Genomic DNA, 27,449 nt, shown 5'->3' with positions numbered 1-27,449 from the left:
TTAAAATGGTGGAATGTGCTTTTGTATAAGTACAGACTAAAAAGTACAAAAAAATCCCTATCAAAATAAATTATTGTATAATATTTTGTGATAATATATTTTGTTCTTTTTCAGATACATGATTATTTCATTTTATTTTATGCTTCGATGTAAGGTAACCATAATTTGATAATTGATTTTTTTTCAAAAGTACATAGGTTGAGTAAGTATCATCAGAAATACAGGCTTTCGCTTTCGAAAAAGTTTAGAACCATCGAATGAGAAATGGGCGCATAAAACAATGTAACTGCATAAAACAGTTTTGACCGAGGAAAATCTTTTAGTCTAAATATTAATATTTTGATGATACACTTCCTATTTGCATAATTTCATTATGATATCGCATTTTGCTACAAAAAATAACTAGAGTTTCAACGTTTGAAATGGGATCATAACTATATACCATGCAGTTATTTAAATGATTATATTTGAAGGCCACGTCAATAAAATGTATATTTAGAAGCTTGTAGCTGGACGGCTTGCAACAGAGCGTAGCAATCTATTGAATTTCTGCAATTTGTTATGACGTATTGGAAAACCATACTGTTCTATGTTTAATTATTATGCGCGCAAAAAAGCCTTGCCAAGGCAGACGTGTTCACGACTTGTACGTAGAAAGGTTAGTTATTTTTTATTAAAATTATTTAAATAGTTGTTATTCACAATATATAAGTGTAAATTTTGATTATACACAATCAGATAGGTTTAAAAAATATGTTTATATCTACATATACTTGAATGTTTCACATATAATATTTGTGTTTAGTTTTGCTGTGTTTCATTGTCGTCATGGCTGCAGCTGAATAAATACTAGCCTTACTCATTTGGCTGATTTTATGATCTGATATTTTATAATTGCCATTCCTTTGGTGATGGGACAGCGACAGTCAAAAATACATAATTTTGATTCCATAGATAATTGAGGTTGTAGAGGAGTGTTACTGACTGCTATGTTGTTAGCTTAAGCAATTAAAGATCGAGGGTTTCATAGTTTTCATTATGATATTAAATATAAGAGTGTTTACGAAATGCCTCATGTACATTTCAAACACAACTAATGTGTTTGATACCTCACTGAAAATTAATCAAGCGCCAAAATACAAAACAAAACGCAGCACTGAGACAAACAACAATAAAACACCGAGTCTATATTGATTTTACCAGTTGTTTTATTCAATCGATAAATTAATATCTGTCTTCCATTCCTGGAAAATTTCATCAGATCTATTTTGATTAAAACTTTTTGTCGGTACTTTAATAAATTCACAAAACCGAAAATGAATAGTAATCAATTGGACGTTGTATACAAAACTTTCGGGTGTTTAAGCAAGGAAGGGAAAATATTTACCTTAAGGAATGTTCAATATTGTTGCGACTGTTGTTATTTCGAAATACGCACGAGCCAGACTTTTATACTTTTTTTATAAAATATACATAATATAAAATAGATTGTTGAGGATAGTTCTTTCAGCAGCCCTCGCATACATTTAATATGATGTATAACTTTGGCTGATGAAAAATAAAGAACACTTTTTTCAAAAACCAGTGAGAGCCAATCAGTAGTTTAAAAAATTGTCTGATGAAATATGATGAACATTTCCCTTTAACGGAAGGAATGGAACAAATATTTCAATAATTGTTCAAAACCTCCAATAAATAACAAATAAACATTCAGTAAAATCTTTCCTGAAAGGCAGAGTGCTTATTTTTTATGACAGTACAATTTGTTCTTTCAGATGTCAACGACACTTTTAAGCACGTATATACAACAACTTGAGGAACATGCGAAGCCTGGCACAAACGATCGACGGTACATGAGCTATGTCAAGTATATCAATGCATTTCTCAGCTGCTTTGGTAAAGAGAGAGCTTATTTAGTGGGAAGTACAGGAGAACAGCTTAAGTTGAGAAGGTCACAAAATGACGGAGACGTTGATTTTCTTCTTTGCTCCGGAAGACTTGAAATTCCAATTGACAACATAGAGGAGAGGCCAGACTTGCGCTGTTACATTAAAATTCGGGGAGATAATCTCAGACCAGACCTACGCGGGGATTTAATTGATGGGTACCTCTCGGCAGATATTTTGAGAGATGTCCGTCCAGAACTCTTTACTATCTTAAGAGCAATATACACAGAAGTTACCTCTAATGATACCATTCCAAGACGAGAAAGTAGGGTTACAATGATTGGAGTCCCGATGAAAGTTGGTCTGGGTACAACAGAATTCCGAAACTTGGAAATTGATGGCGATATTTTACCATCGCAGAAATCCATTAAGCGACATAAACTTGACAGGGATGCTCAAGTAGTTGCACACCTGAAGAAACGATGGCGAAGCGTTCAGTTAAATATGTCCGATATGAAAACATTTCAGAGAATACTGAAGATTGTGAGAATGACAAAGGTTCCCGGAAGCAAAGGGGAAAACCACGGGAAGATAAATAAATTTGCAGATTTGTTAGAATCTGTAATGCAGAGGATCCCCCTTGAGCAGGAACAAGGTCCTGATGATGGTGTGGGGCATTCTATTGATAAAAAGGAGGACGAAGCAGATGTGAAAGTAGAACGACAGCCCATGGACGTAGAAGACAAGAAAGTTAAAGCTACATTTTCTGGTATGAAAACAAAAGATTTCGTTCCAGCTTTAAGAGTCGTAGGCGACAGGAAACTGAATTGTCTTGTTGACTGGAGGAAAAGAGTCGAAAAAGCAAACTGGCCTCCGAGAAATATTGCCGAGGAGATTTTTAATACAGACATCTTCTTAGTTGCTAGGGATGCACCAGTTAATCCGGACCACCAGAAAGATTTCTGTCTGTCCTTCAATTTAGCAGAGATGAAGCTTGGGCAATGTTTGTCAACAACACAGCGTCGAGTGTATTTGATTTTGAAGTCATATCTTAGCGGTATTCTACAGAGAGTGCACATGGCATTGGGTATGAAAGAAATGAAATTTAAAACATACTATCTCAAAACCGCATTCTTTTGGGTGTGTGAACGTGAAGATGTAACAATCTGGAGCGACCAAAACATCATTACAGCCATCAAAAAGGTGTTGCACTTTCTTCTTCTATGTCTGCGAGAGAAGAAACTGTCCCATTATTTTGTGAACAGTAACTTGTTTGCTGAACTAGATGAACTAAACTGTGACATCCTCCAGAACTGCATCCAGGAAATACTTTGCGAACCAGTTGATTGTATTGGCGAGTTTAAGTTCATCAAGAAAGGTGACAATAGTAGAGGAGAGATTTGGTTGACTGCAAATGAGGTGCAGAGCCTTACGGAACTGGGGGATGATGGTGGCAGGCTTAAACATTTAGATAAACTTGAGGATGCAATGATCGACATGCAAAGAGGATTTAATGGTAGCACAAGAGATGCTCATGGAAGGGCTCCGATAAAAGAAGCAATACTAAAGGTCTTTGATATATTTCTTGAAGAAGAAAGACAAAAACAGATAACAAACAAGACATCAGACATGTCTCTCGGAGGTGCAGCCGCTACAAATCTGTCGCAGTCTATGCCAGGTGTGAATATGTCACAGACCTCGGCAATTACCGGTTTACTGAACAACTTCGTCACAGGAGGAGGAAGTCAGTCGATGAACAGCCGCGAGGCTAATGAAAGAATGGACTTCTTAGTTGGGCTGGGATCTTTGTTCCGCGGAGGACCGGAAATCATAGCTAATTTAGGTGGACGTGAGGGAGTACAGAATGTTCTACAACAATCAACAGACCAGAGCGTTGACTATGTATTGGAACTGAGGACCGCCCTTGACAAGTATTTGTCATGTGGTGATGAAGATGAAGAACGTCAAGCACTTGAACTGAAACAGAAAGTTGCTGCTTACTTTATTGGAAGGCAAGAATAATCGCAGTCGGCAGTAGCTAATGGCAATAAAACTGTAAAACGCTTTTGAATATATATGCAGTGTCGTTGTAAAAATTGAACATATGTTTTCACTAAATATAACATCAGGCCTGCATCTACAAAGGATTTCTCTCTATCTGTTCTTTTGGGGGTGGGTGTTGTGGGGGGGGGGGGGGGGGAGCTTTATCTCACTCTGTCCCTCTGGTCGAATCGCTCTGTGTCTGTACTAGTAGAAGATGAATTTCGCGCCCTGTGTGCCTGCGTTCGCTATTCGAAAATGTTTATCGTGAAAAGGGCGCTATATAAATCTGGTATAATAATAATGATAATAATCTAGGCTGTGCATTGTAAATAACGCTTTTTGATAACAGACATATACATTATTATGCAGATATGATCAGTCATTTTACAATACAAATTAGTGTCGTAAAATGTAATTTACATGTGACCATTACCTTTACTAACGTCGCTGGACTGAACAAAATGCTTCGATTGATTTAGAACATAATATATTTGTTTATTACCTGTGCATTGACTATAAGCATTGTTTAACATGATACATGTGGAGGATATAATGTTAACATATAAGAAATAATGGTTAATATATGGATGAAACATACTACCATATAGATGATACATGTAAACATCTGAATGATGATATGTTTTAAAATATAGATGAAACATGTTGGTATAGAAAATTCAAGTATTCATGAAGATGGAGAGTACATAGTTATCATTTATATTTCCTATTTTACATATAAGTAATACTTATTATAGCTAAAAATAAATTGATCATTTCATATTTTGGTTTGTATTTTTAAACACAGGACAATATTTTAAGAAAATTTTATAAAAATGCAGGTTAACGAATAAGATTCAAGATAGAAAATTAGAAATAGAGATATTTAGAAAATAACCAGTTTGCAGACTTTTTAGCTCACCCGAACCACAGGTTCAAGATGAGCTATTCTGATGGTGAAGCGTCTGTCATTCCTATCAAGTTTTTTGTTTCAAACGAGTTCTCATGGACCAAACAAAACATCTTCATCAAACGTGGTCAGTTGCATCCTTGTATGAACCTCTCTCTCAAGTTTGTTCAGTGGTTCCGTTTGGCCTCTTTCAGGACTCGCAAGGGATGAAAATAGGAAAGCTTTTGTTTTCATAGTCAACATGATTGATCATCGCAGGCTAGTTGGAGGTAATTGATGTCCAAGTTTCGTATGTGACCTAAAAACGTCAAGTTTTATCAAATGTAAATGATGCATTTTGACACTATTTAATTCAAACGGTTGTCAGTCCTCACTAAGACGGATGTACAACTTGTAGAAAATAGTCGAGGTTTTGCAATGATACTAGCCTTTGATGTGCTCCTGTTAACCCTATTGAAACTGTGCGTGAAATCTGTTGCAAATATGATTTCTATCTAACACCTTCAGCACTTGGTTTTGAAAGAGCTCCAATATTTTCATATTTTGAATGCCATTTGCTATTATATCTGTAACTTGAAGAGCAAAGTGTGGTATATCAACGTCAAGAGCTTTTGTTTGACGATGAAAGTATGTTCATGGAAGTAGCCGCTGCATGGAGATCGCAGTGAACATTAGTCGTCAACTTTCAGGACCACGGTCTAGAAAATCTAACCTGGTTCTGGTACTATTTGTAACATATGAAAAAATACAGGTAATTGATAATTTTGCACAGGAAACAAACATCTCAGGGGAAAGGTAAATTTTATGCCTTGCACATCGTTTTAACGAGTCCGACCGGCAACTTTTGAGTAAAATGTATAACAAAAACTCCACAAAGCCAGGCAATTTACGCCTGTGTAGATCAGAGAGTTAGAATTTAAAGAGTTTTTAGTGTATGGCTGAAAGGGGATGTTATGTAGCGATGGGGGGGGGGGGGGGGGGGAAGGGGGTGGAATGGAGAGGCGGTGTATTGTGGTATTCTACCGCCAACAACCAAGTAAGTCAATACCTTGAAGAGTTTCGAAGTTAAGCTCCGAACACAAAATGCAGACCAAGTTCATGCGCTCTGCACATTTTCTCATCATCACTTACCTATATGCCAAGTTTGAATTCCATACCTTGAATGGTTTTGACACAAAATATGGCCAACAGGTATTACTGACCTTGCTGTGAACTCGACCTTAGACCTACAGGCCTTGTTCATGTGCTCTGCACATTGTCTCATCGCCACGTACCTATACGCCAAGTTTAAATTCATTACCTTAAAAATTATTAAATTGTGCTCCTGACACGAACAATGAGGAACACGTTTGACCTTCAGCTCCATCTATGTCCTTGACTTATGACATGCAGACCTGGTTCATGCGGCGTGCACATCGTCTTATCACCACTTACCTATATGCTAAGTTTGAAGTACCTTGAATGGTTACTGAGTAATGCTCTGGACACGACAGGCGGACGGACGGGCGCAGGCGCTATCACATAATCCGTCCGTTTTTCAAAACGGGCGTATGAAAATGTAGGCTATCATCGATATTTTCAATCCATTTCTCTGGTCTGCTTGTGACCCTGCGGAAATTGTACGCAATACATGCTGCATAAACGGATTAACAACGTCTTTTTGATAACTTAGGCTCAAATTACAATAATCATAATAAACTCATAAATTATCTGTATTATAAACAGTTGAAGATTTTCTTCTGTTATTAATTATGAATAATATGAAATAAGACACTGCCTCAATCTGGAATCGATCGGACTTCTTCTCATCAAATAAGGTTTGAAAAGAACTGTCTAATGACAGCATCGGTTCCGTATCATTTTAGAGGTAGATTTTGGAATAAAAACAACAACACTGCACATAATTGTACTGATGTGCAAGACGTTGCGGTTAGGACAAATTATGTGGACGCTTATTAGGCAAAACGAAAAAGCGTATTCTTCCAAAAAACCGAAGTCAGACGCTCTGTGCACGTGCCGGAAGGACACATTTTTAATCCGATATTATTTGTATCTCATTCGGTATATCGCATGTTACCATAAAGGGATCGATCCCGATTTTCTTCGCGACGAAAATCGGTAGCATCGATTCCCTATAAAGGTATTAGAAGCGTAATAGAGTACCTCCTTTATGAAGAGTATTCAATTCCTACCATAAACATACTTTTACTGCAATTCTCAGGGGGGTTGGGGGGTGGGGGGTGCGTAGGTTCAAGCCCAATTGGGTCCATTTTTTTTCCTTATTAATAAGTTTTTTTTACTTCTTTCAAGACTTATAATTGATTTATTGTACAAAAATAGAAAAAAAAATAATTTGATAAGCGATTTCTTCCTGTTCAAAGTGAATTTACTACTTTAACAGAAGGGGTAGAGTTACACATCTTTAAAAATATTGAGTTACATGCGGTAAAAGTTCTCTATTTTGCTTTCACTCTCTAGATTACATATCTTGGAAGAAATTTAGGTATGTTTTACATCTGCCCCAAGGTTATTTTTGAATGAAGTAAACAAAATTCAAAACAGAAACACAAGGATTCGACCTTATTGTTAGCTCACCTGAGCACGAAGTGCTCGAAGGTGAGCTTTTGTGATCGCCCTGTGTCTGTCGTCCGTGGTCGTCCGTCCGTCCGTCGTCCGTCGTCAACAATTTGACTGTTAACACTCTAGAGGTCACAATTTTGGACCAATCTTGATGAAACTTGGTCAGAATGTTACTCTCAATAAAATCTTGGATGAGTATAATATTGGGTCATCTGGGTCAAAAACTAGGTCACCAGGTCAAATCAAAAGAAAAGCTTGTGAACACACTAGAGGTCATAATTTTTGCCCAATCTTAATGAAACTTTGTCAGAATGTTACCCTCATTAAAATCTTGGACGAGCTTGATATTGGGTCATCTGGAATCAAAAACTGGGCCATCAGATCAAATCAAATGAAAAGCATTTTAACACACTAGAGGTCACAATTTTGGCAAAATCTCAATGGAACTTGGTCAGAATGTTAACCTCAATAAAACTTGAAAGATTTTGATATTGGGTCATCTGAGGTCAGAAACTAAGTTGCCAGGTCAAATCAAAGGAAAAGCTTGTTTACACTCTACAGGTCAGAATTTTTGCCCAACCTTAATGAAACTTGGTCAGAATGTTACCCTCAATAAAATCTTGGATGAGTTTGATATTGTGTCATCTGGGGTAAAATACTAGGTCACCATGTCAAATCAAAGGAAAAGCTAGTTAACACTGTACAGGCCACAGTTATGGCTGTATCTTCATGAAACTTGGTCAGAATGTTAATCTTGATGATTTCAAGGTCCAATTTGAATCAAAGTCATGTAGAATTAACAACTAGGTCACAAGGACAAATCAAAGGAAAAGCTAGTTAACACTGTAGAAGCCACATTTATGGCCGTATCTAAATGAAACTTGGTCAGAATGTTAATCTTGATGATCTATAGGTCACATTCAAGCCTGGGTCAGGTGGGACCAAAAACTAGGTCACTAGGTCAAATCAAAGAAAAAGCTTGTAAACACTCTAGAGGCCACATGTATGTCTGTATCTACATGAAACTTAGTCAGAATGTTAATCTTGACGATCTTTAGGTCAAGTTTAAAAATCTGGGTCATGTGGGGTTAAAAACTAGCTCACCGGTTCAAATAAAAAGAAAAGCTAGTTAACACTTTAGAGGTCTATATATTAGAGTTTATGATCTTTAGGTCAATAGGTCTGTCTCATTAAATCAGTTTACCTGAGACATCCTAGAAAAATGATATTGACATTTTTATTTTGTGTTTTATAATTGTTTACCAATAGTTTGTTGTGTTTTTTATTAAAATTAATGGTAAAATGAGTTCTGTGCAAACGTTTCGGATAGTGGCCATCACTTTGAAATTTTTGTCTCTTCTTGAGCTTGAGGAGATACCATAAGTTTTACAAAATTTATTTTAAAAAAAAACGGCACGGTAAAAGTTGTTTAAAAATTGCAACACGGTCACCTTTAAGAATATACCATGCAAATGCCATTTTGTAAAGATTACTATTAGGCATCTAATACCTTAAAAAGAAGATTTTCATTTCTATCATACCATTACTACCTTTCATAGCGAAATTTTAGTTTATAGTATAAAGTTTCGGAAATAATGTAAATGCTCACCTTTTGTATGTTTTTGTACCTTATACACCAGTTTTCACTTGATAATTATACTAATAATAAGTAGTATGTGTAGTTATTTCCAATCCACTTTTTATGATTATAATTGAATAATACTCAGAATGCAAACTTGCCAACTGGAAGTTTCAAGACTGACGTCATAATCAGCCAATCATATGTCCAACATCAAATTCAGCGGTCGTTTATAAAGAAAGTTTATCATAATGAAAATGTATGCATAAATGTATTTTTGCTGAACAACACGAATAATATAGCGGAAAAAAACAGCTGACATTGTTTTCTTTACTGAAATGTGCAAAAGGTAAAGTCAATGATAACAGTTACGCAACAGTATTTAAGATAGATGTACACAGAAAGTTTATCGTTATTATTGTTCAATGAAAGAGAAATAAAACTGGATTAAATGACACTCTTCTGGTAATAAACACACGTAAAATACTAAGTTGGTTAAATGTAAATTTCTCTGAACCTCACATAACCTAAACAACTAGTTTACCGCTTCAGTTATAGAGCTATCGATTAAACTGGGCGTTAATTTATTAATTCAATATTCATATATTTACGAATGCACTTCAGCTGGTTTGAACGTATCCCTCGAATATTTTGAAAATTGACATGAATTATAGGTCACAATGTAGATACCTGTAGATTTTTAAGCAAAAAGTTTAGCTCCAGAACATCTATCATTTTGCTTTGTGTCTGATTCTGAAATCATTTCCCAGAAAATAAATTGAAATATCTGTCACATTTGCGTGTTTATACTCATATTTGTTGTTTTACCAAGACGCAGCCATTTCCCAGGTACTGAGTCACAATATTTGTCATCATTACGTGACTTGCAGTGCATACACAATGAGCTAAGTAGTAATGTCCGATCTTATGTGATACATTTTCCAGGAATTATAATTAGAATATCATCACTGATATTGTTGCAGTTATATTTACTGACCAATCAATCCAACTGCTGCAAATATTCTAGCTAATCACCTTCTACATGCACAGCTGGGACTCATCTTCTCAACAATTTAGCTTGAATAAATATGAGAAATTAATGAAAAAATGTTTATCAAAAAATGTAAACATTCACAATTTGCAACATCTATACCGATACTTTACTTAAAATGATATTTAATGCTACCTAATACACTTTACAAATGTTTTGAGATAACTTAAGACAAAGAAGCAATGTTAAAGGGAAAACGCCTATAGTTTATTGTTAACTGTTTGAACTACGCAAACATTATTGTGTATCAACAAGTGGGTGTGTTATTTCGTAAATTCTAAAAAAGAGTGGAATAATCAGATATTTTTCAGTGTTAAAGTAATGTTCATCTTACAGACTTCCAGATGGTATTTTACGATTATTTAAATATAAATCCTGATTTTTCTCACATATTACACCTTATAAGGTTGAATAAAATGGTCTTATTTCTGTATGGCTTGATATAACAACTGATAATTGAATTATACATGTGAAATTATGAAAGACGAAGTTATTTTAACTTGATTTTTTTCAAGGACAGTCAGGTTTCTATAACATAAATTACTTTTATTATATTTTATTATATTATTTTGTTGTCATTTCATCCCACATGGCTTCTTTTGACACGTTTTTCCCGAACCCACATTCCTTTAGATAATTCATTTCTATAAGAATTATATAAAAGATATTTTCTGAAATTTTTAGCAATGAATACCCTGGTTACTACTGTTATAATTCGGTTCTTCTTTCAACAAATACTGGATTTCTTGGACCCCGTGGTTATTTCATACTGTTTCTTAATGTGTTTTAAAACATGTAAAAGGCCGAAAGAGTTATTTTCTTCAGCTTAGTCACATATTTTCAAAATTTAGAAAGTGCTAACCTTAATGGGAAACCCAACGGTTGCCTATATGTATATAGGGCAAAAAAAATCCTACAGGCAGAATTTCTTAAAACTTTGTGTACTGACAGGGAAACAAGTTTAAAACAGAAATATGTAACAGAAATCATAGGTACCCAGGCTTGATCTTGAATTATCTGCCCTTGAAAGTAGATTTTTTCAGTATTTTCCGACTTTCAAGGGCAGATAATTCATGACCAAGGTTGGGTTCCTGTAGTTTGTTTTATTTCATATTTCTGTTTTTGATTTGATTCTCTGTCAGGAAAAAAAGTTTAAAGAAGAAACTCCTTCTGTAAGAAAAGTTTTGCCCCATGTCAATATAGAGACTGTTGCAAATGTCCTTAACTATGAACATGTCAGAATGATACCGCAAAGTTCTAGTCTTTCCCGTGGACCGAATTTCTTTAAATTTTGTCTACTGACTGCAAATGAAGTCTGAAACAAAAATGGAATTTAAAATACATAGTGCTCTTGCTTTAATCTTGAATTTTCTGCCCTTGAAAATTGGATATTTTAGTATTTTCTAATTTTCGTGGGCAGATAACTCAAGATCAAGCCTGGGTACCTATCATTTTTAAAACATATTTCCGTTTTAAACTTGATTTTCTGTCAGTACACGAAGTTTAAAGAAATTCTGCCCAAAGGAAAATTTTTGCCTATATACATATAGGCAACTGTCCCATTTCCTCTTAATTACAGTGTTTGTTTCTATTTCATCCTCCCTTTGTAGTGTCCCATGGAAACCGAATTTATCCAGTTATATACATAAACTTGTATGTGTATCTTTGTTCAATTAACGTATTATAATGTTATCATTTTCCGTGGGAATCTTAAATATCAAAGAAATGCATATTTAGTCAGACAGTTAAACTTTTGACTCGGTTCGGCTAAATTTTGAAACACAAGAGGAAGTTTATGTAGGCGAATTCATAATTTCAAGGGGCGTGTTAAACATTTCGTTACGTCTTTTGAACATACTCAACCAAACCTGCCGTTACATTGTTTGCTTCCAAATGATATTCCTAAAGATGTGACTTACCGTTAACGGGTGTCAAAGTCGCTAAATGTCGCACTGACTCCGATTTGTTACCATTATTTCTATCCTTAGGAATCATGGAGTCATTCCAATGTTATTTTGCTTTGTACTATAACATACTGTAAAAGCAGAATTTTTCGCGAGGGTGTAATTTTCGCTATATTGGCGAGGCCCTACATCTCGCGAAAGTTAATCCTCGCGTAACTATTCACCATTAGTATAATTCTAATTCAAGCAGGATACCATTTTTCCATTTTCGCGAATATTAAACCTCGCGAACATACTCAAAATACTTCAACTCGTGAAATTTTGACCCAGCGAAAATATGTGCGTTTACAGTAATATTTTAGTACCTTCATGAACAGATTCAATCAAGAGTTAGCTACTAGTTTGATTGCTTAGTTGCGATCTATGCTTTCAAAGGAGCTTCTTATATATTTAACATGAGTCTATATGACAATCGAATACATGCCACATTTAATTAATTTCTAAATTAGTTGAACTATACTGAAATAAATATAACATAAAGTTTTAGCCAACAGACTTTATACATAATATTATACTTACCGATTACAGTCTTACTTATTACTTACATAATTACTAATAATTAACTTTAAAAGGTATAAATATTTAAGTATGTGCATAACAATGGCGCAATCTGGACAACCAACCAATGGGCTTGACATGTTATTGATATGTAATTATTTATTAGTAATCACTTAGCCAAGAATGTAGCTGGTGGTTTAAAACAAGGAGACGCCGTCGACCTAGCATGGAATATGAAATAGAGTACAATAAAAAAGGCATTTAAGATTATTATTGATAAACATTGCAAAATTAAAAACGACCGATACAAGAACGATAAAAACAATTCCTTTTTTAAAGATAGCAATACGTTTGTGTGCCAAATTCTTGTGAATGATTCGGTTTAACCACAACATGAAAAATGTTGGGTTGAAATGTAAATTCTTTTGTAGTTAGTAATTTAATGTGCAAATAGCAGATCAGAGGAAAGATAATCGGCATTCATAAAAAAACAATATATTTAATCGCCGTCATTTTATTCATACTTTTGTTACATTTTAAGGTGTAAGTGTAAATGCCCGCACTTTAATACTTTCTTGTCCAGACATAACACGTGTTACCAAGTATATGTTTCTTCATTTCCTGAGTTCTTTTTTTCTTGTTTTACTTTAAATTATCATAATGTTGTAGACGTGTAGATGAAGGAATGTTATCAACACAGCAAAAAGCACTTCATGTATAAAAATAAAAGTGGAAAGTACAATTCTGTAAAGAACGACCAATTTGCGAAAATGTTATTTCTCACAAAGCAAATATATATATATATGTCGTCTAGATTTTATATAATGATCAGAACCATTTATAATTATTATTCAAAATGTATTTTGACAGTTTCCGTTTACTGAGGTGTCAAGTTATTGATGTACTTCCTACACACGCCGTATCCCTGACATATCTGGGAATTCTTTACTGCAGAGATAGTACCCAAATAATTTGTATTTTAACTCACAAGAGAGAGCATCTTCTTCATCATCTGAACAGTTTAGATAACGATGAACAGTATCCACAATTTGTTCTCCAAGATCTGCATTAAAGTCCACAGCCTTTCCGCACAATGCCCCTTCAAGGATACGCTTTATCCCATCCTTTCCACCATATTTAGTTACCAAATGTTCTATATCTTTAATGTAAATACCAAGTCCCACAATCAGGTTAGCTGTATCTTCAACTCTCTTGCTTGTTTCAGACGTCTTCAATTTTCGAGGGTCAGTTTGGCCTTCTGTTAAAAAATCGTTGATTCCTTTGAATACTGAGTAATCAACACGCTTTTCCTGATTCAGATATATTTCAAGTATGTCTAAAATTGCTTCCTGTAATGGCGCATACCCATCTACATCTCTCTTATCGTTTACACCTCTCTGAAAATCTACCATAGCCTCTTCTAGTTTGCTGATATGTTCACTTCTTCCTCCGTCAGCTGACATATCCAAAAAGCAGTCCAATTCGTCGTCCGTGAACCAAACCTCTCCTCGCCTACCGTCATTCAATTCAATATAGAAGTTTAAACTACAAACTGGGCTCTTTTGAATTTCATCAACACATTCTTTTAACATTTCGAAATCTGATTTTTCAAAATCAATGAATAAATTGTTACTTGGTACAAAATAATGTGAAAGGTTTTCGTTACAAAACTTCTCCCTTAGGGAGCCCAAAGCTTTCTGAAGGATCGTTTGAACTGGCTGTTTATCGTTCTCTTCATTACTTTCATAAAGCCAAAACAAAAGGTTTTTAATATGGTAAGTTTTAAGTCTAAGCTCTGTACCTTTCAACCTATGGTTGTGTTCAAAGACACCTTTCAAGTAGGCTTTAAGGATCAAGAAGACTCTTCTTTGTGTTTTAGACATCGATTCCATTAACTTTTGCTCAGCCAGATTAAACGACAAACAAAAGTCCTTTTCTGTATTTGGATTGATTGGGGCAACTCTTGCGACAGCAAATACATCTGTATTGTAAATTTCATTCACCTTAGACAAAGGCCAACCACGTGCTTCTACTCTCTCTTTCCACTGTTTCATACATTCAAGTTCACCTTTAATAACTAAAGCTGGAACAAAGTCTTTATGACTTGTTTCTGTATATGTTGCTCTAATAGCCTTTCCTGTAACAATATCTTCACACTTCAAATCATTTTGATAACAAAAACATTCGTCTTCTTCGGACATGCTATTGCTGGGACATTCGCTATTTTCATTTTGTCGTGTTATAATCTCTGCTACGAATTGTGCGAACGTAGCTATTCCTCCGTTATTTTCTCTTTTGTCGTTAGACTGTATCAATGGCTTTAATATGTCATAGATTCGTCTATAGATTTTCTCGTCCTGATGATGTATTTTCATACTCTTCCATCTTTCTGTAAATCTGTTTTTCCTTTTATCTCCGCTTACAGCATTCTTAACATATGAATTATTTCGCTTGTATGCTTCAATATCTATGTCAAACTGCAATGATCTGTAGGAAGTTGTTTGTAAGCCGACTTTTGAGGAAACCGACAGTATGGTACGGTCTTCGTCCGTTTCTGGTAGTTCATCCACCGGGGCTGTAGTCTGCAAGTAAACCGCCCGTAACACAGTGAATAACTCTGGTCTAACTTCACGTAAAGTGTTAGCTGAAAGGTATTTATCTTTAACAGTTTTGAGTCCAATACCTCTGCAGCGCTCGTCAGCACGAATCCAGATATAGCATGGTACGTTAGAGTTCTGAACGATACTTGTCACAGATATCTCTAGTTTCCCAGATACCATTAAGAAATCGGCATCACCATCATCTTTGAAAAATGCAAGTTTAGATCTCTCACCCGTACTGCCAACTAAATACACCCTTTCTTTTCCGAATTTGCTAAGGAAACAATTTACATATTTCACGTATGTTCCATATCTTATATCATTTTTGCTCGGCTTTGCACGCTCCTCAAGCTTTTTAATGCATTCTTCGAGCAAACCTTCATCTGTGAAACACAATGACATCTTGCATTCCCTGCAAAATATAAACTTAACATTAGTTTTACATGTAGAGCTTCTAACCTTGTTTGCGTTCGTATCTGTTCCGTCGGAAACATATCTTAAATCGTATTTTACTCATTTAATATAAAATCTACGACGCAAATATTTACTGAAATAAAAATTTCATTTAACGATTTTTTTCCAGATACGCATCGACTCCTTAATTCGAAGTACGTGTTTACTTTCTAACTTAATCATATTTTCTTTCACTAGTTTCGATCTAATTAGCGTTAAAATATCCTCTACCAATAGGATAGACCAACAAACATACATTTTGATACTCTTAGACCTAGGAATACACTTGTTTATATATCAAAGTTAACGGCCATATTGTTTTGCTTCCTTCCTCAATATCTACATAGAATCCGCACATACTTACATATATATTTAGCTTTCAGATAAAGATTTCATCCATATGATTGCACCTACATATTTCTTATTCTTTATTACTAACAAAGAAAATACAATTAAAGAAATATTTATTTAAATTTGTAATCCCTTTCCACAAGCGTGTCTCCAATACAATATTGACGTGGTTTATTGTTATCAGGCATTTACCACGCATGTCTGGCGCGGCAATCGATAAATATAGCCAAAATGGAAATTCGATATTTATCGTACTAATAAAATCCTGAATACTATAAGTACAACTTCAAAACGAAACTGAAAATATTTTTTTCTCTGTATGCTGAGCATAAATATGTTTGTTGATTCTTGTCTTAATGCATCTGCATGTATCAGGTATTTAAGCATAATTATGTAATATAAAGCTTTTAAGAAGATTAAGTCATTCCCTAAAGTAATGGTGTCCGGTAAGCAGGACAAACAACAGTTTTGGATCTCTTTGTATAAATGCATACTTGGTAACAATAGCATACATATACCATGTATTTGCATGATAAATTTCGTACATATCTCCTAAATATAGAAAATATCTATTTGTATTTTACGAAGTCGCTGTTTTCGAATCACGTTCTTGCTATGCATCACTTGGGCTCGGTTTCATTCAGATGGTTCTGGAAAAGAAGTCATCCAAATAGAAAGACGCCATTAAACGTAATTAAACAACAAAATCAGAAATAATTTACGAAGATGAATGTGTTACAAAAAATGTAAATAAATTACTATATTCTATTGTATAGTTTGTCTCTGTGGCAAATACATATGTATCACTGTGTACATAATCAAGTCATGGGTTTTAGGTGACTTGTATATTATACCGGGGTATCAAATCAATTTAAAAAGCGATCATGCAAGAATGATAAAAAGCGCCCCGTCATAACAACTATCTACATTTGCTAAAAGCGTTTAATTTCATCTTTATCTAAGTAACAGCAAATTATATAAACTTACCTGAAATTGTTCTTATTTTTGATTATGGTGAAAGGAAATAGGAAAAAAGACATTTTATCTGACAAAATCTTGCTTTGCCAAATGCGGAATGTAATTATCTAACTATGGTGTCATCGGATAAGGAAAGGGGCATATAAATACATATTCTAATGTATGGAAAAAAAACCTCTTACGACGAAAATCTTCAACCTTTGAAATTTGATCATGCGTTTTACAGTCAGTATATATTTTACATACTACCATTACAAAATTGTATTTGAAGGCCACGTTTACATTATTATATATAATGTATATTTAGAAATGTGTCATGACGTATTGGAAAACCAGACGCGAAAGAATGTATTTTGTTAAAGCATGTTTAAACGACTCAAAATTTTAAATAGTTGAATTTTGAATTCTGTATGAATCTTTTAAAATGGTGGAATGTGCTTTTGTATAAGTACAGATTAAAAAGTATAAAAATACCCGATCAAAATAAATTATTGTATAATATTTTGTGATAGTATATTTTGTTCTTTTTCACATACATGATTTTAACCTTTTATTTTATGCTTCGATGTAAGGGAACCAAACTTTGATAATGGATTTTTTTCAAAAGTACATAGGTTGAGTATTTATCATCAGAAATATGTACAGAATTTCGCTTGTGATAGTCACTATTTTGAAATCATTTTTAGACAGCAGTTCGAGCAATTGTTATCAGATTTCTACAAAACGTCCAGGTATCAGAGATAGCAAAGACAAAACATGTTCTCTAATGTCAATATCTTTTGAATTTTCGGTTCGAAAATATTTATTTGCCAACAATTTATACAGGGGCTTTCTTATTATAGCATATAGCTATAAATATGTATTAATTGAAGCTTTTTTTTCAAAAGAGTTAAAAAGTTACTTACAAGAGCCCATGGAAAAATTATAATTGGCCCTTGAAAAATGAAATATTTTATTTTTGAAATCCCAAGTGAGCCAAACAGTCCCTCAAAAAGTGTTTAATGAAATAAGATGACCCTGTCGTTCTGGCGAAAGAAAAGGGGCCAAATCTTACATCACTGTTCCAAGCATGTTATTTTACCTCTCGAGCAAACAGCAAATGAGCATCAAGTAAGATTCCAATTTTTCAATATCAATAAAAAGTTGATAAATATCAGACTAATTGAAGTTTAAATATGACTCAAGTAATCTTTACTCTTTCGGATGTCAACAGAATTCTGCATTCGTCTATACAAAAAAGTCGGGTTCAAGCTAGCTGATTCAAGTATGCAAATGCAATTCTCAGTTGAGTTAGTAAAAAGAGTGAGGGAATTTCCTTGGTCGGAAGTTTAGCAGAGAAACACAGTATATGATGGGGATGCAAATGTTCTTGTTTTCTCCGGACGAAAAGAGATTCCTATTGACAATATAAAGAAACGGCTTAGCTATTATGCGCTGTTATCTGGCAGACAAACTGAGTTCAAGTGTATGTACTGATTTAATTAATGGGTAGCTCTCAAGAAATGCAGTAAGGGATTTGTGCCCAGAATTTTTATTATTTGGAGAGCAATATACACAATGTTTGAACTCCAGCTACATCGTTCGCAGTCTTTGATTTTAACCACTTCGAAAATATCTAAACATCGATGTATATTTGATAAAATATACAATAGTGATATCATACATTCATACATGTGATTTAATTTTTCATCTCATATTGCAAGGATACATATCATCTATAAAACTGCAAGGCAATGAACAGTTACAAGACTTCTGAATCATACATAATAATTTGTCAAACTGTATTCTGAGAGTTTCAGTGTACAATGATTTAAATTGTTTTAGTGTACTTCCTATATACGTCGTATCCCGGACATATCTGGGAACTCTTTTCTGCAGAGAAAGTAACCTGCTAATTTGTATTTTAACTCAGAACAGATAGCATCCTCTTCGTCATCTGAACATGTAAGATAACGGCGAACAGTGTCCACAATCTGCTCTCCAATATCCATATCAAAGTCCACAGCCTTTCCACAAAACGCACCCTGTATTACATGTCTTACTCCGTCCTTTCCGCCATACTTATTTAAAAAATGATTTATTTTTGAATTGAAGGTACCAAAATAAAGTAACAGTCGAATCCCTGGAAGCATTAACCTCAAACGCACCAACAGCCACACACATCGCAAGCCGAGCCACCAATAAATCGACCCTGCAAGTCCCACAATATTGGAAGATGCATCTTCAATTTTCTCGTTCGCTTCAGACGAGTTTATTTTTCTATGATCAAATTGGCCTTTTGTAAGAAAATCGTTAACTTGTTTAAATTTTGAGTAATTAACACAATTATCCTCACTCAGATATAGTTTTATTGTGTCTACAATTGCTTCTCCTAACGGTGTGGTTCCGTCTACATCTCTCTTATCGTTTACACCTCTCTGAAAATCTACCATAGCTTCTTCAAGCTTACTGATATGTTCATGTCTGCCTCCGTCAGCTGACATATCCAAAAAACAGCGCAACTCATCTTCAGTAAACCAAACCTCTCCTCGTTGACCATCGTTCAACTCAATGTAGCTGTTTAAACTGAGGACAGGACTGTTTCGAACTTCGTCAACACAGTTAATCAAAATTTCGTAATCTGATTTCACAAAGTCTGCGAACATATTCTGACTTGGTACAAAATAATGTGAAAGATTTTTGTTACACAACTTCTTCCTTAGGGAGCTCAAGGCTTTCTGAAGGACCGTTTGAACTGGTTGTTTGTCGTCATCATCATTATTTTCATTAAGCCAGAACAGAAGACTTTTAATATGATAAGTTTTAAGTTTAAGCTCTATGCCCTTTTCTCTGTGGTTGTTTTCAAAGACACCTTTCAGGTAGGCCTTAAGAATCAAGAAAACTCTTCTTTGTGTTATAGACATCCATTTCATTAACTTTTGCTCAGCCAGATTAAACGACAAGCAAAAGTCCTTTTCTGTATTTGGGTTGATTGGAGCAACTCTTGCGACAGCAAATACATCTGTATTGAAAATATCTTTCACCTTAGATGAAGGCCAACCACGTGCTTCTACTCTCTCTTTCCACTGTCTCATACACTTAAGTTCACCTTTAATAACTAAAGCTGGAACAAAGTCTTTATGCTTTTTTTCAGTGTAAGTTGCTTTAATAGCCATCTCCTTTGAACTTCTTTTACCCTTGTCTGCTTCTTCATTCCTGTAAACGCTATCACTTTCAGTATCTTCAGGAGATGACCTTTGTAGCATTTCAGCATCCTGTCGCTTAAGAACTTCTTCAACGAGTTGTGCAAAAAAAGCTATCCCTCCATTATTTCCTCTTTTGCCGCCAGATGGTACCGCTAATTTCGATGTTTCATATATTCGTCTATAGACTGTCTTGTCTCGAGCATGTATTTTTACATCTCTCCATCTCATTGAGAGTCGATGCTTTCTTTCGTCTGCCACAACCGCATTCTTAACATGCGAAAATTTCCGCCTGTATTCTGCAATATCTCTATCAAACTGTAATGATCTATAGGTAGTTGTTTTTAAGCCGACCTTTGAGGAAACCGACAACATTGTACGGTCTTCATCTGATTCTGGTAATTTATTTACGGTGGCAGTAGTCTGCAAATAAATCGCCCGTAAAAGAGTGAACAACTCCGGTCTCACTTCACGTAAAGTGTTAGCTGAAACGTATTTGTCCTCAACGATTTCGAGTCGAATATCTCTGCTACACTCATCAGCACGAATATGAACATAAGTAGGCGCATTGGGATTTGGATCCAGATTTTTGACAGGAATTTCAAGCTTTCCAGAAACAAGTAAGAAATCGGCATCACCATTGTCTTTTAAAAATGCAAGTTTAGATCTCGCACCCGTACTGCCCACAAGGTATACCCTTTCATTTCCAAATTTACTTAAAAATAGATTGATATAGCTGACATATCTTTCGTATCTTATATCATTTTTACTTGGTTCTGCTCGCTCTTCAAGCTTTGTAATGCATTCTTCCAGCAAACGTTCATCTGTGACGCAAAATGACATTTTCTGAAACATAAAAAAATATGCTTTCACATCACAATATTTACTGTTTCGGTGATATTGTAATACTTACTATACAAAGACACATGTATGTCAAACACCTCACTACAGATTTCTGGCATTTCGATGTCACGCGTTGGATCAAACATAATATTTATTTTGAAATGCATACTGTGAAACGTTTTTTTTTTTTTTGTTTTTTGTTTGTTTGTTTTTTTGTTGTTTTTTTTGTTTTTTTTTTTTGTTATGTCGAAATTTAACATACATGTTTACGGAAAACAAATAAAAACCGTTGGTTCGTTGTTTCGCTGTAACACTTGCTTGGTATGAATGTAAATTTAGAGCTTATGGTCATGATATTTTAATGAATTAAAGTATTATCATAACTGCGTCTAAAGCGATTTTTATTTTAAAGATAATATAGGTAATAACAAACTTACTGTTTCGAAGATATGATTTTAACCAGTATTACGTAAGAATCTGATTTCTTAGTACTGCTTGTTTGCTTTGAGTTTAGTGTCATATTTATAATAGAATTTTAGTTTTTGTAAGTGCAGGCGGTTAACCTAACTAACCTTTCTGTAGTATTACCTGTTCACTGCAAGCAACACGTACTTCAGAGGTAAAGAATGAATGATTTCAAACACAATGCTTTCCATTAAATCGACACGACGAACGCCTCATCAAAGGATCTAACTCATGACCCAACTAGCTTTCCGCTCTCACTTCCGAGCAAAGCGGGCAATTATAACATTTCATTACATGTTTTCAGAGATTTATCGAAACATATGAGTGAAAGGCCAAAAAAAAATATGTATGTTTCCTGTGACATGCCAGAAAGAAAAATAAGGTAGGTAGGTCGATTTCTTCTTTTTTTTAGGATAGAGCAGAATACGCATTTTCACAGTAGTAGAATTCCCTTGTCTTTGCTTTTGCCTATTGTCTTATCAATACATATATGTCTGTACTAGATGGTAGACGCTATACACTTTAAATACACAGCTTTTTATATACCCTTTGGCTTTTAGTCAAATTATTAAATACATGCCGTCAGAATATTTCGACAGATGCACCTTTGGTTTTCCGTTGTTTCAAGCCTAGCTTAAAATCATGATTTTGTATGTCAAGTTTAAGGCAGGGGTGTATTTTTTTTCACACCACTCGCCCTGCAGGACTAGTAATCACTAAAATCTACTCGCCCTTAGTGAACAGTCACTTGCCCTTATAATTGACATGTTTAATATTGTCACTTTTATGAAAGGAGTATTATACATGTACAATAAGTAAATTTTAGTAGACAAATACTGTTCTCTTGTACACTACATTTCCTTTTTAAGGTGGCATGTTTGTTCTTCTTAAATTTCCTTTTTACAGCAGACATTTTTATTTTTCTTTCCTCTATTTTTGTCAGCAGCACCAGCCAATTGCTCTCCAAAACAACTGCAGCGATATCAATAATAATTAAAGTCTATCCTCCACCGTATTTTCCTAAAGTGTTAGGACAGCATAAAATATTTAGTTATTTTCATTTTCTCAGGACTTATTTCCCGAAAATAATTATTTTGAAATGTGTCCCCAAAATATGGACATAATTATCATCATCGACACACTCGTTGGGAAAGCGAAAATAAAAACAATTATCGGCAATTATTCTATTTATAAGGCTGATCACTACCAAATAGAATGTAAGCCTCCGCAGGTCACAAGTAGTCCAAATATAAATAGTACTAATCTTTTTTCCTTTCCTAGTGCATTTTCTCGGCAGCAGCGTGCTTACTTTTACCCTACCGCGTTTCAGTATGTATCACTTTGCAGTCAATGAAATCGGCATGTTCCTATCGCATGCTAGATAAAAATGGCGGCGTAAGAATTTAATGTCACGAAAAGAGAAATTGAAAGAAGCGAAAAGTAGTAAATACAGCGGGTTGTATTTAACGAACTGTAGTTTTCTTATATAAAAGTTAACACCCCCTTTTCTTTTTGTTTTTCTAAAGTAGCGATCTAGTTCTTTATGGGAATATAAGTCTCTGAAAATCTGATATGCTAGAAAATGTCGAAAAACCGTTATGAAGTGAGTGGATTTTATATGAAATAAAAAACAGCTGGATTTAGTGGTGTTCAGCCTATAAGCTAAGTAATTGGCCTTGTTTTCATCATTAATTATCTCTTTTGGCTCGCAATATGTAAAAGTACTAGTAAGAGAAGTACATAATCCATTTTGGAGGGATGTGCTCAATAGTTGGTGTAGATTTGTTGAATGTTGCGAAATCAATGATTTAGAAGATATTTTATACTCGCCTTTATGGTATAACCACCGTTTCAGAATAAAAACAGAATATTCAGAAAACTGGTACCGAAAAAACATCATATATATTATAGATTTACTCGACGATAATGGGATTTTTTATAACTTAGAAGACCTTAAAACCATTTATTCGGTAAGAGAAACTTTTATAGATTTGCACCGTATTCTTTCAAACATACCAATTGAATGGAAAAATATAATAAGACAAAACGCAAATGAGCTTATTAAATATAAGACAAACATGTTTTTGAATCCGTATTTAAAAAATGTAATAAAAGATAAAAAAGGTAGTAGTATTTTTTACGATACAATTACAAATACAAAGAGTGTAGTGGTACCAAACAAATGGGTACAATCAATGGGGATTTCCGGTGACGAATTTAAAGATTATTGCAAAAACTTAAAGACAATCAAAGAAATAAAGTTAAAAGATTTTCAATTTAAGATAAATCATCATATTCTTACTACAAACTCATTTTTACATATCATACATAAAATAGATAATAATTTATGCTCTTACTGCAAAAACGAGTAGGAAACAATAGAACATATCTTTTTTTCATGTCCAGTTATTTATATTTTATTGTAAGCATCAAACAGTGGATGTGAAATAGAGTTGAATATACAAGAAAAACAATTTCTTTTCTCATTTGTCAACGATAACTCTAAAGGAAGCTTTATTTCTTTATTGCTTAAGTATTACCTCTTTTAATCAAAATTTAAAGAAAATTGTATACAACTTCTAAATACTCCATCGTTTGTTTTATACTTAATACAAAAATTCATAACAATGAAGTATATCGCCAAGATAAACAACGATCTTCATAACTTTGAGGAAAACTGGTCAATTTTGTTACAAAAACTTGATATATGATTACTAACCATAACCCTGATTAAGAGAAAGAAATTATAATATCCATTATTGACAAAAAGTTAGATTTAAAATCCAGTGATAGTAGGAAAAGGGCAGCACTTTTTTTTCAGTTTTTTTTCCAGTTTTTTTTTTTCGCTTGTATTTCTGTCAGTTTTTTTTTCTTCCATTGTCTTTCTTGAGGTCCGTTTATTATCTTAATTAGAAATATCATCAACTGTTTTTATAATTTATTTCCTTTTTTACATAAAAGGCATCATACATTCATCACAAAATTGTTTTTATGTGCCAGAAAAGATACAATTAGTGAATAACATCAACTGTTTGTAAATATGGTATTATGTATGTTACTGTGTATGTATGTAGTAACTTTTATTATATATCTAAATATTTGAATGTATTGGATATTGTAAGGTTAATAGGCGGATGGTTCTCCGACCCCTATTATACCGACTACGGAGATAATAAACGGGCCTAAAAAAAAAAAAAAAAAAAAAAAATTAACACCCTCCAAAGAGCTAAAAGAAGTGTGTCGGTATCATGCCATCTGAAGTGATGATCAAAGCACGGTATAATTGCCCGAGATTGTCATGGCATTACGTCATGTTTTCGCGCCATGTGAAACATCACTGTTTGATCGTACCGCCTCGATTCTTTAAATTGTTGAGAAGCAATCAATAAAAAAGTTTCTTCTTTTATTTTTTAAAAGCGAATGTACAATATCACGAATGAACTGACAGGTATATGTGTCAAACGATTATACTGGATATCCTACCTCTGTGAACTGTTTGCCCTCAAAGGATTTACATTATTGTTACATTATTGTTAGAGAAGAATATCTTACAGTGTCGTGTCAAAAATAATACTTGTACGAAGATTCATTTAAAACTTAATTAAAAACCGCAACTTTATTCTAAAGCCACATTTCTTTTTACATTCACGAGGTCACGTAACCTATTCTGCCGCGCTAACAGAAATCTGTTTGCGAAAAATCGTTTTACTCCATGTATTTAAATTGCTGCCGCTTTTCTATTATTTAAGATTTTTTAATTCTGTTTTTTTTTACACTTTCTGGTCAAAAGTCTGAATTTTATGACCATATTATGTATCATTTATTTACTTTAAGAAAGAAATAAGTAATTAAGATCGCGCTGTTTGAAATTTTACAAGTGATTATATGAAAATTCGGCCGTTTTAATAGAATTTTGCCTACATTTTAGTCGATGTCTTATTAAAATTATTATAGAATTCAAACTGTATTACTTCTCAAGCGGTGTTGAAAATTGGAAGCGATTATACTAAAAAATAAATGCACTACGCGCGTTTTCTGTGTACGTGTCGATAAACAAAAGTAACGGCGATGTAAAATAGATATAACGATAGGTCGCACGTGCTCGTGGAATGGAAAAATTACCGGCATGACGTTTTGATATCTTTACGATTCGCGGGTTAATTCCAGTCAATCCAGGTATTTTTTCGTGTTTGGTAAAGTAACGACGTAAAAACCACTCGCCCGATCGGTCGAGTATACGAAGTCCACTCGTCTTATCCAGAATTTAACTCGTCGATGTACGATGAATGTGAATATAGAACTGGAAGATCCTTCGTCGGCGGGTGGACTTGTTCAAACAGCTCGGTGAATGTACATCGATCCGATGTTCCTAAATGAGAGCATATGATTTTTTTCGTACCCGCAAATTTTCGTCCGAAAAAAAGTTTAGGGTCGGGGGCTAAAATTAGGGTCGGTCGGGTCAGCGGAAAGATACATATTTTTTTATTTGGCCAAATATATCTGGTATATTCACTGGTATGAACCTACTTGTATAAATGGGTAAATTTAGTCAAAACATAAAATAAAAAGAAAATTTGTTTGTTTTACACGTAAGGTCAAAATATCTTTCACTCATGAACATAGTATCTTACATTTTCACTTGTAGCTACTCGTGCAAAAGGTTCATCTGGTGTTTAGTCGAGAAAGATAGTTTAATCTTACACTGAAACAAACAAATATCCTCTATATAACGATATAGAGAAAAATTAAAATAATCCGTCTTTCTGGAACTACAGAGTCCATACTCATTAAGCGTCTTAGTAGATTTTTTTTTCTTTTTTTCTTTTTGTTTTCTTTTTTTTTCTCCCAAGTAATATGTTAATAAATAATGTTTGGAACCATAGAAATTGATTAGAAGTTTTAAGATTTAACAAAGAAGCTTCAGGAATATGGATTCCAATTACCTTAATTAAAGTAATATATCCAGCGTTCTTTTATGCGTATATTTATGAATCTTGATAAATCCTTTATTAGTAGCTTAGAGTCAGTGAAACCGTTGTATATATCTAGAGAAGCACATTGCTATCAATCAACGTTCATGACTATGGGGAAACAATATGATCCGCGCCATGAGAAAACCAACATTGTGGCTTTGGGACCAGCATGGATCCAGATCAGCCTGCGCATCCGCGCAGTCTGGTCAGGATCTATGCTGATCGCTTTCAAAGCCTATTGTAATTAGAGAAGCTGTTAGAGAACAGCATGGATCCTGACCAGACTGCGCGGATGCGCAGGCTGATCTGGAACCATGCTGGTCCCAAAGCCACAATGTGTTTTTCTCATGGCGCGGATCATATTGTTTCCCCATAGTTAATCGAATGAAGAAACTACATAGATATAGAGATATTATAAGATTTTGAATATATATATATATTATACAGAAAATGACTTACCTGTTTCTATTCAGAGATCCAATAAAAGCAATTTGCATACATGAAATCTGTACACCTTATTCACCAGGCAAAACTAATATATTTCAGTCTTGCGTAAAATAGTTAGCATATACATGAATAAATCTGAAAACAGATATACTGTATTTCGTACTTGATCTATATTGCCATTGTCTGTTCATGAATACATTTGCTGCGCATGTCTGGCACGATAATCAATACGTGTAAGCGGCAAGATCAAACACGGTTAGTTTTATATTATACCAATATACAATAAAGTTATAAATGTAGATTTATCTACTTCAAAATGAAAGTGACAGTACGTTTGCCTCTTTCGGCCAATCAAAGATATTTTATTGTTTTAGCATATCTTCTAATATTAGAAGAACGTAATCTTCTAATATTAGAAGAACGTAGTAAACGAGTTCGCAAAAATCCCTTGCCAAAATACATAACTCAGGAAGTACTAAAACTGTATAACAATATCTAGTAGACCGCTGCTTTGTTATCAGCAATAAAGATTTTTTGGCAATAACATGCATGAGCCAATCATTTCGAAATAACCATCTTAAATTATTGTGACCTCAACATTAATTTTTAACATCATTTTATGGGTGGCAACACTCACTTTTTTTTTTTT

The 27,449-nt window shown here is 34.1% G+C and overlaps 3 protein-coding genes across 5 annotated transcripts; 1 reads left to right on the top strand and 2 right to left on the bottom strand.

Annotated features, from left to right (window-relative positions):
- The first annotated feature begins 506 nt into the window (after nucleotides 1–506).
- On the top strand, nucleotides 507–4,707 carry LOC123537087 (uncharacterized). The gene is made up of 2 exons (XM_045320646.2): nucleotides 507–658; nucleotides 1,776–4,707. Exons 1-2 carry the CDS (start codon nucleotides 590–592, stop codon nucleotides 3,906–3,908), a joined length of 2,202 nt encoding a protein of 733 aa, XP_045176581.2. The 5' UTR covers nucleotides 507–589; the 3' UTR covers nucleotides 3,909–4,707.
- Nucleotides 4,708–12,761: 8,054 nt separating this feature from the next.
- Nucleotides 12,762–17,073, bottom strand: LOC123537109 (uncharacterized). 2 transcript variants are annotated; one of them, XM_045320679.2, is made up of 3 exons: nucleotides 16,900–17,073; nucleotides 15,926–16,562; nucleotides 12,762–15,520 (listed from the first exon to the last, which is right to left on the bottom strand). In XM_045320679.2, coding segments are annotated over exons 2-3 (2,106 nt in total). In that variant the 5' UTR covers nucleotides 15,928–16,562; nucleotides 16,900–17,073; the 3' UTR covers nucleotides 12,762–13,416. The 2 variants fall into 2 exon arrangements, with proteins under 2 accessions (XP_045176614.2, XP_053404190.1); XM_053548215.1 differs by lacking the exon at nucleotides 16,900–17,073 and having other exon boundaries at nucleotides 15,926–16,569.
- Nucleotides 17,074–18,405: 1,332 nt separating this feature from the next.
- On the bottom strand, nucleotides 18,406–26,979 carry LOC123537094 (uncharacterized). 2 transcript variants are annotated; one of them, XM_045320659.2, is made up of 2 exons: nucleotides 26,813–26,979; nucleotides 18,406–20,918 (listed from the first exon to the last, which is right to left on the bottom strand). In XM_045320659.2, exon 2 carries the CDS (start codon nucleotides 20,913–20,915, stop codon nucleotides 18,723–18,725), a length of 2,193 nt encoding a protein of 730 aa, XP_045176594.2. In that variant the 5' UTR covers nucleotides 20,916–20,918; nucleotides 26,813–26,979; the 3' UTR covers nucleotides 18,406–18,722. The 2 variants fall into 2 exon arrangements, with proteins under 2 accessions (XP_045176594.2, XP_045176601.2); XM_045320666.2 differs by lacking the exon at nucleotides 26,813–26,979 and adding an exon at nucleotides 26,324–26,553.
- Between the last annotated feature and the right edge of the window lie 470 nt (nucleotides 26,980–27,449).

The sequence above is a fragment of the Mercenaria mercenaria genome, chromosome 1, assembly GCF_021730395.1.
Source record: "Mercenaria mercenaria strain notata chromosome 1, MADL_Memer_1, whole genome shotgun sequence".
Taxonomy (NCBI): Eukaryota; Metazoa; Mollusca; class Bivalvia; order Venerida; family Veneridae; genus Mercenaria; species Mercenaria mercenaria.
Note: the sequence above shows the minus strand (reverse complement) of the source record. Positions and strands in the feature narration are given on the sequence as shown.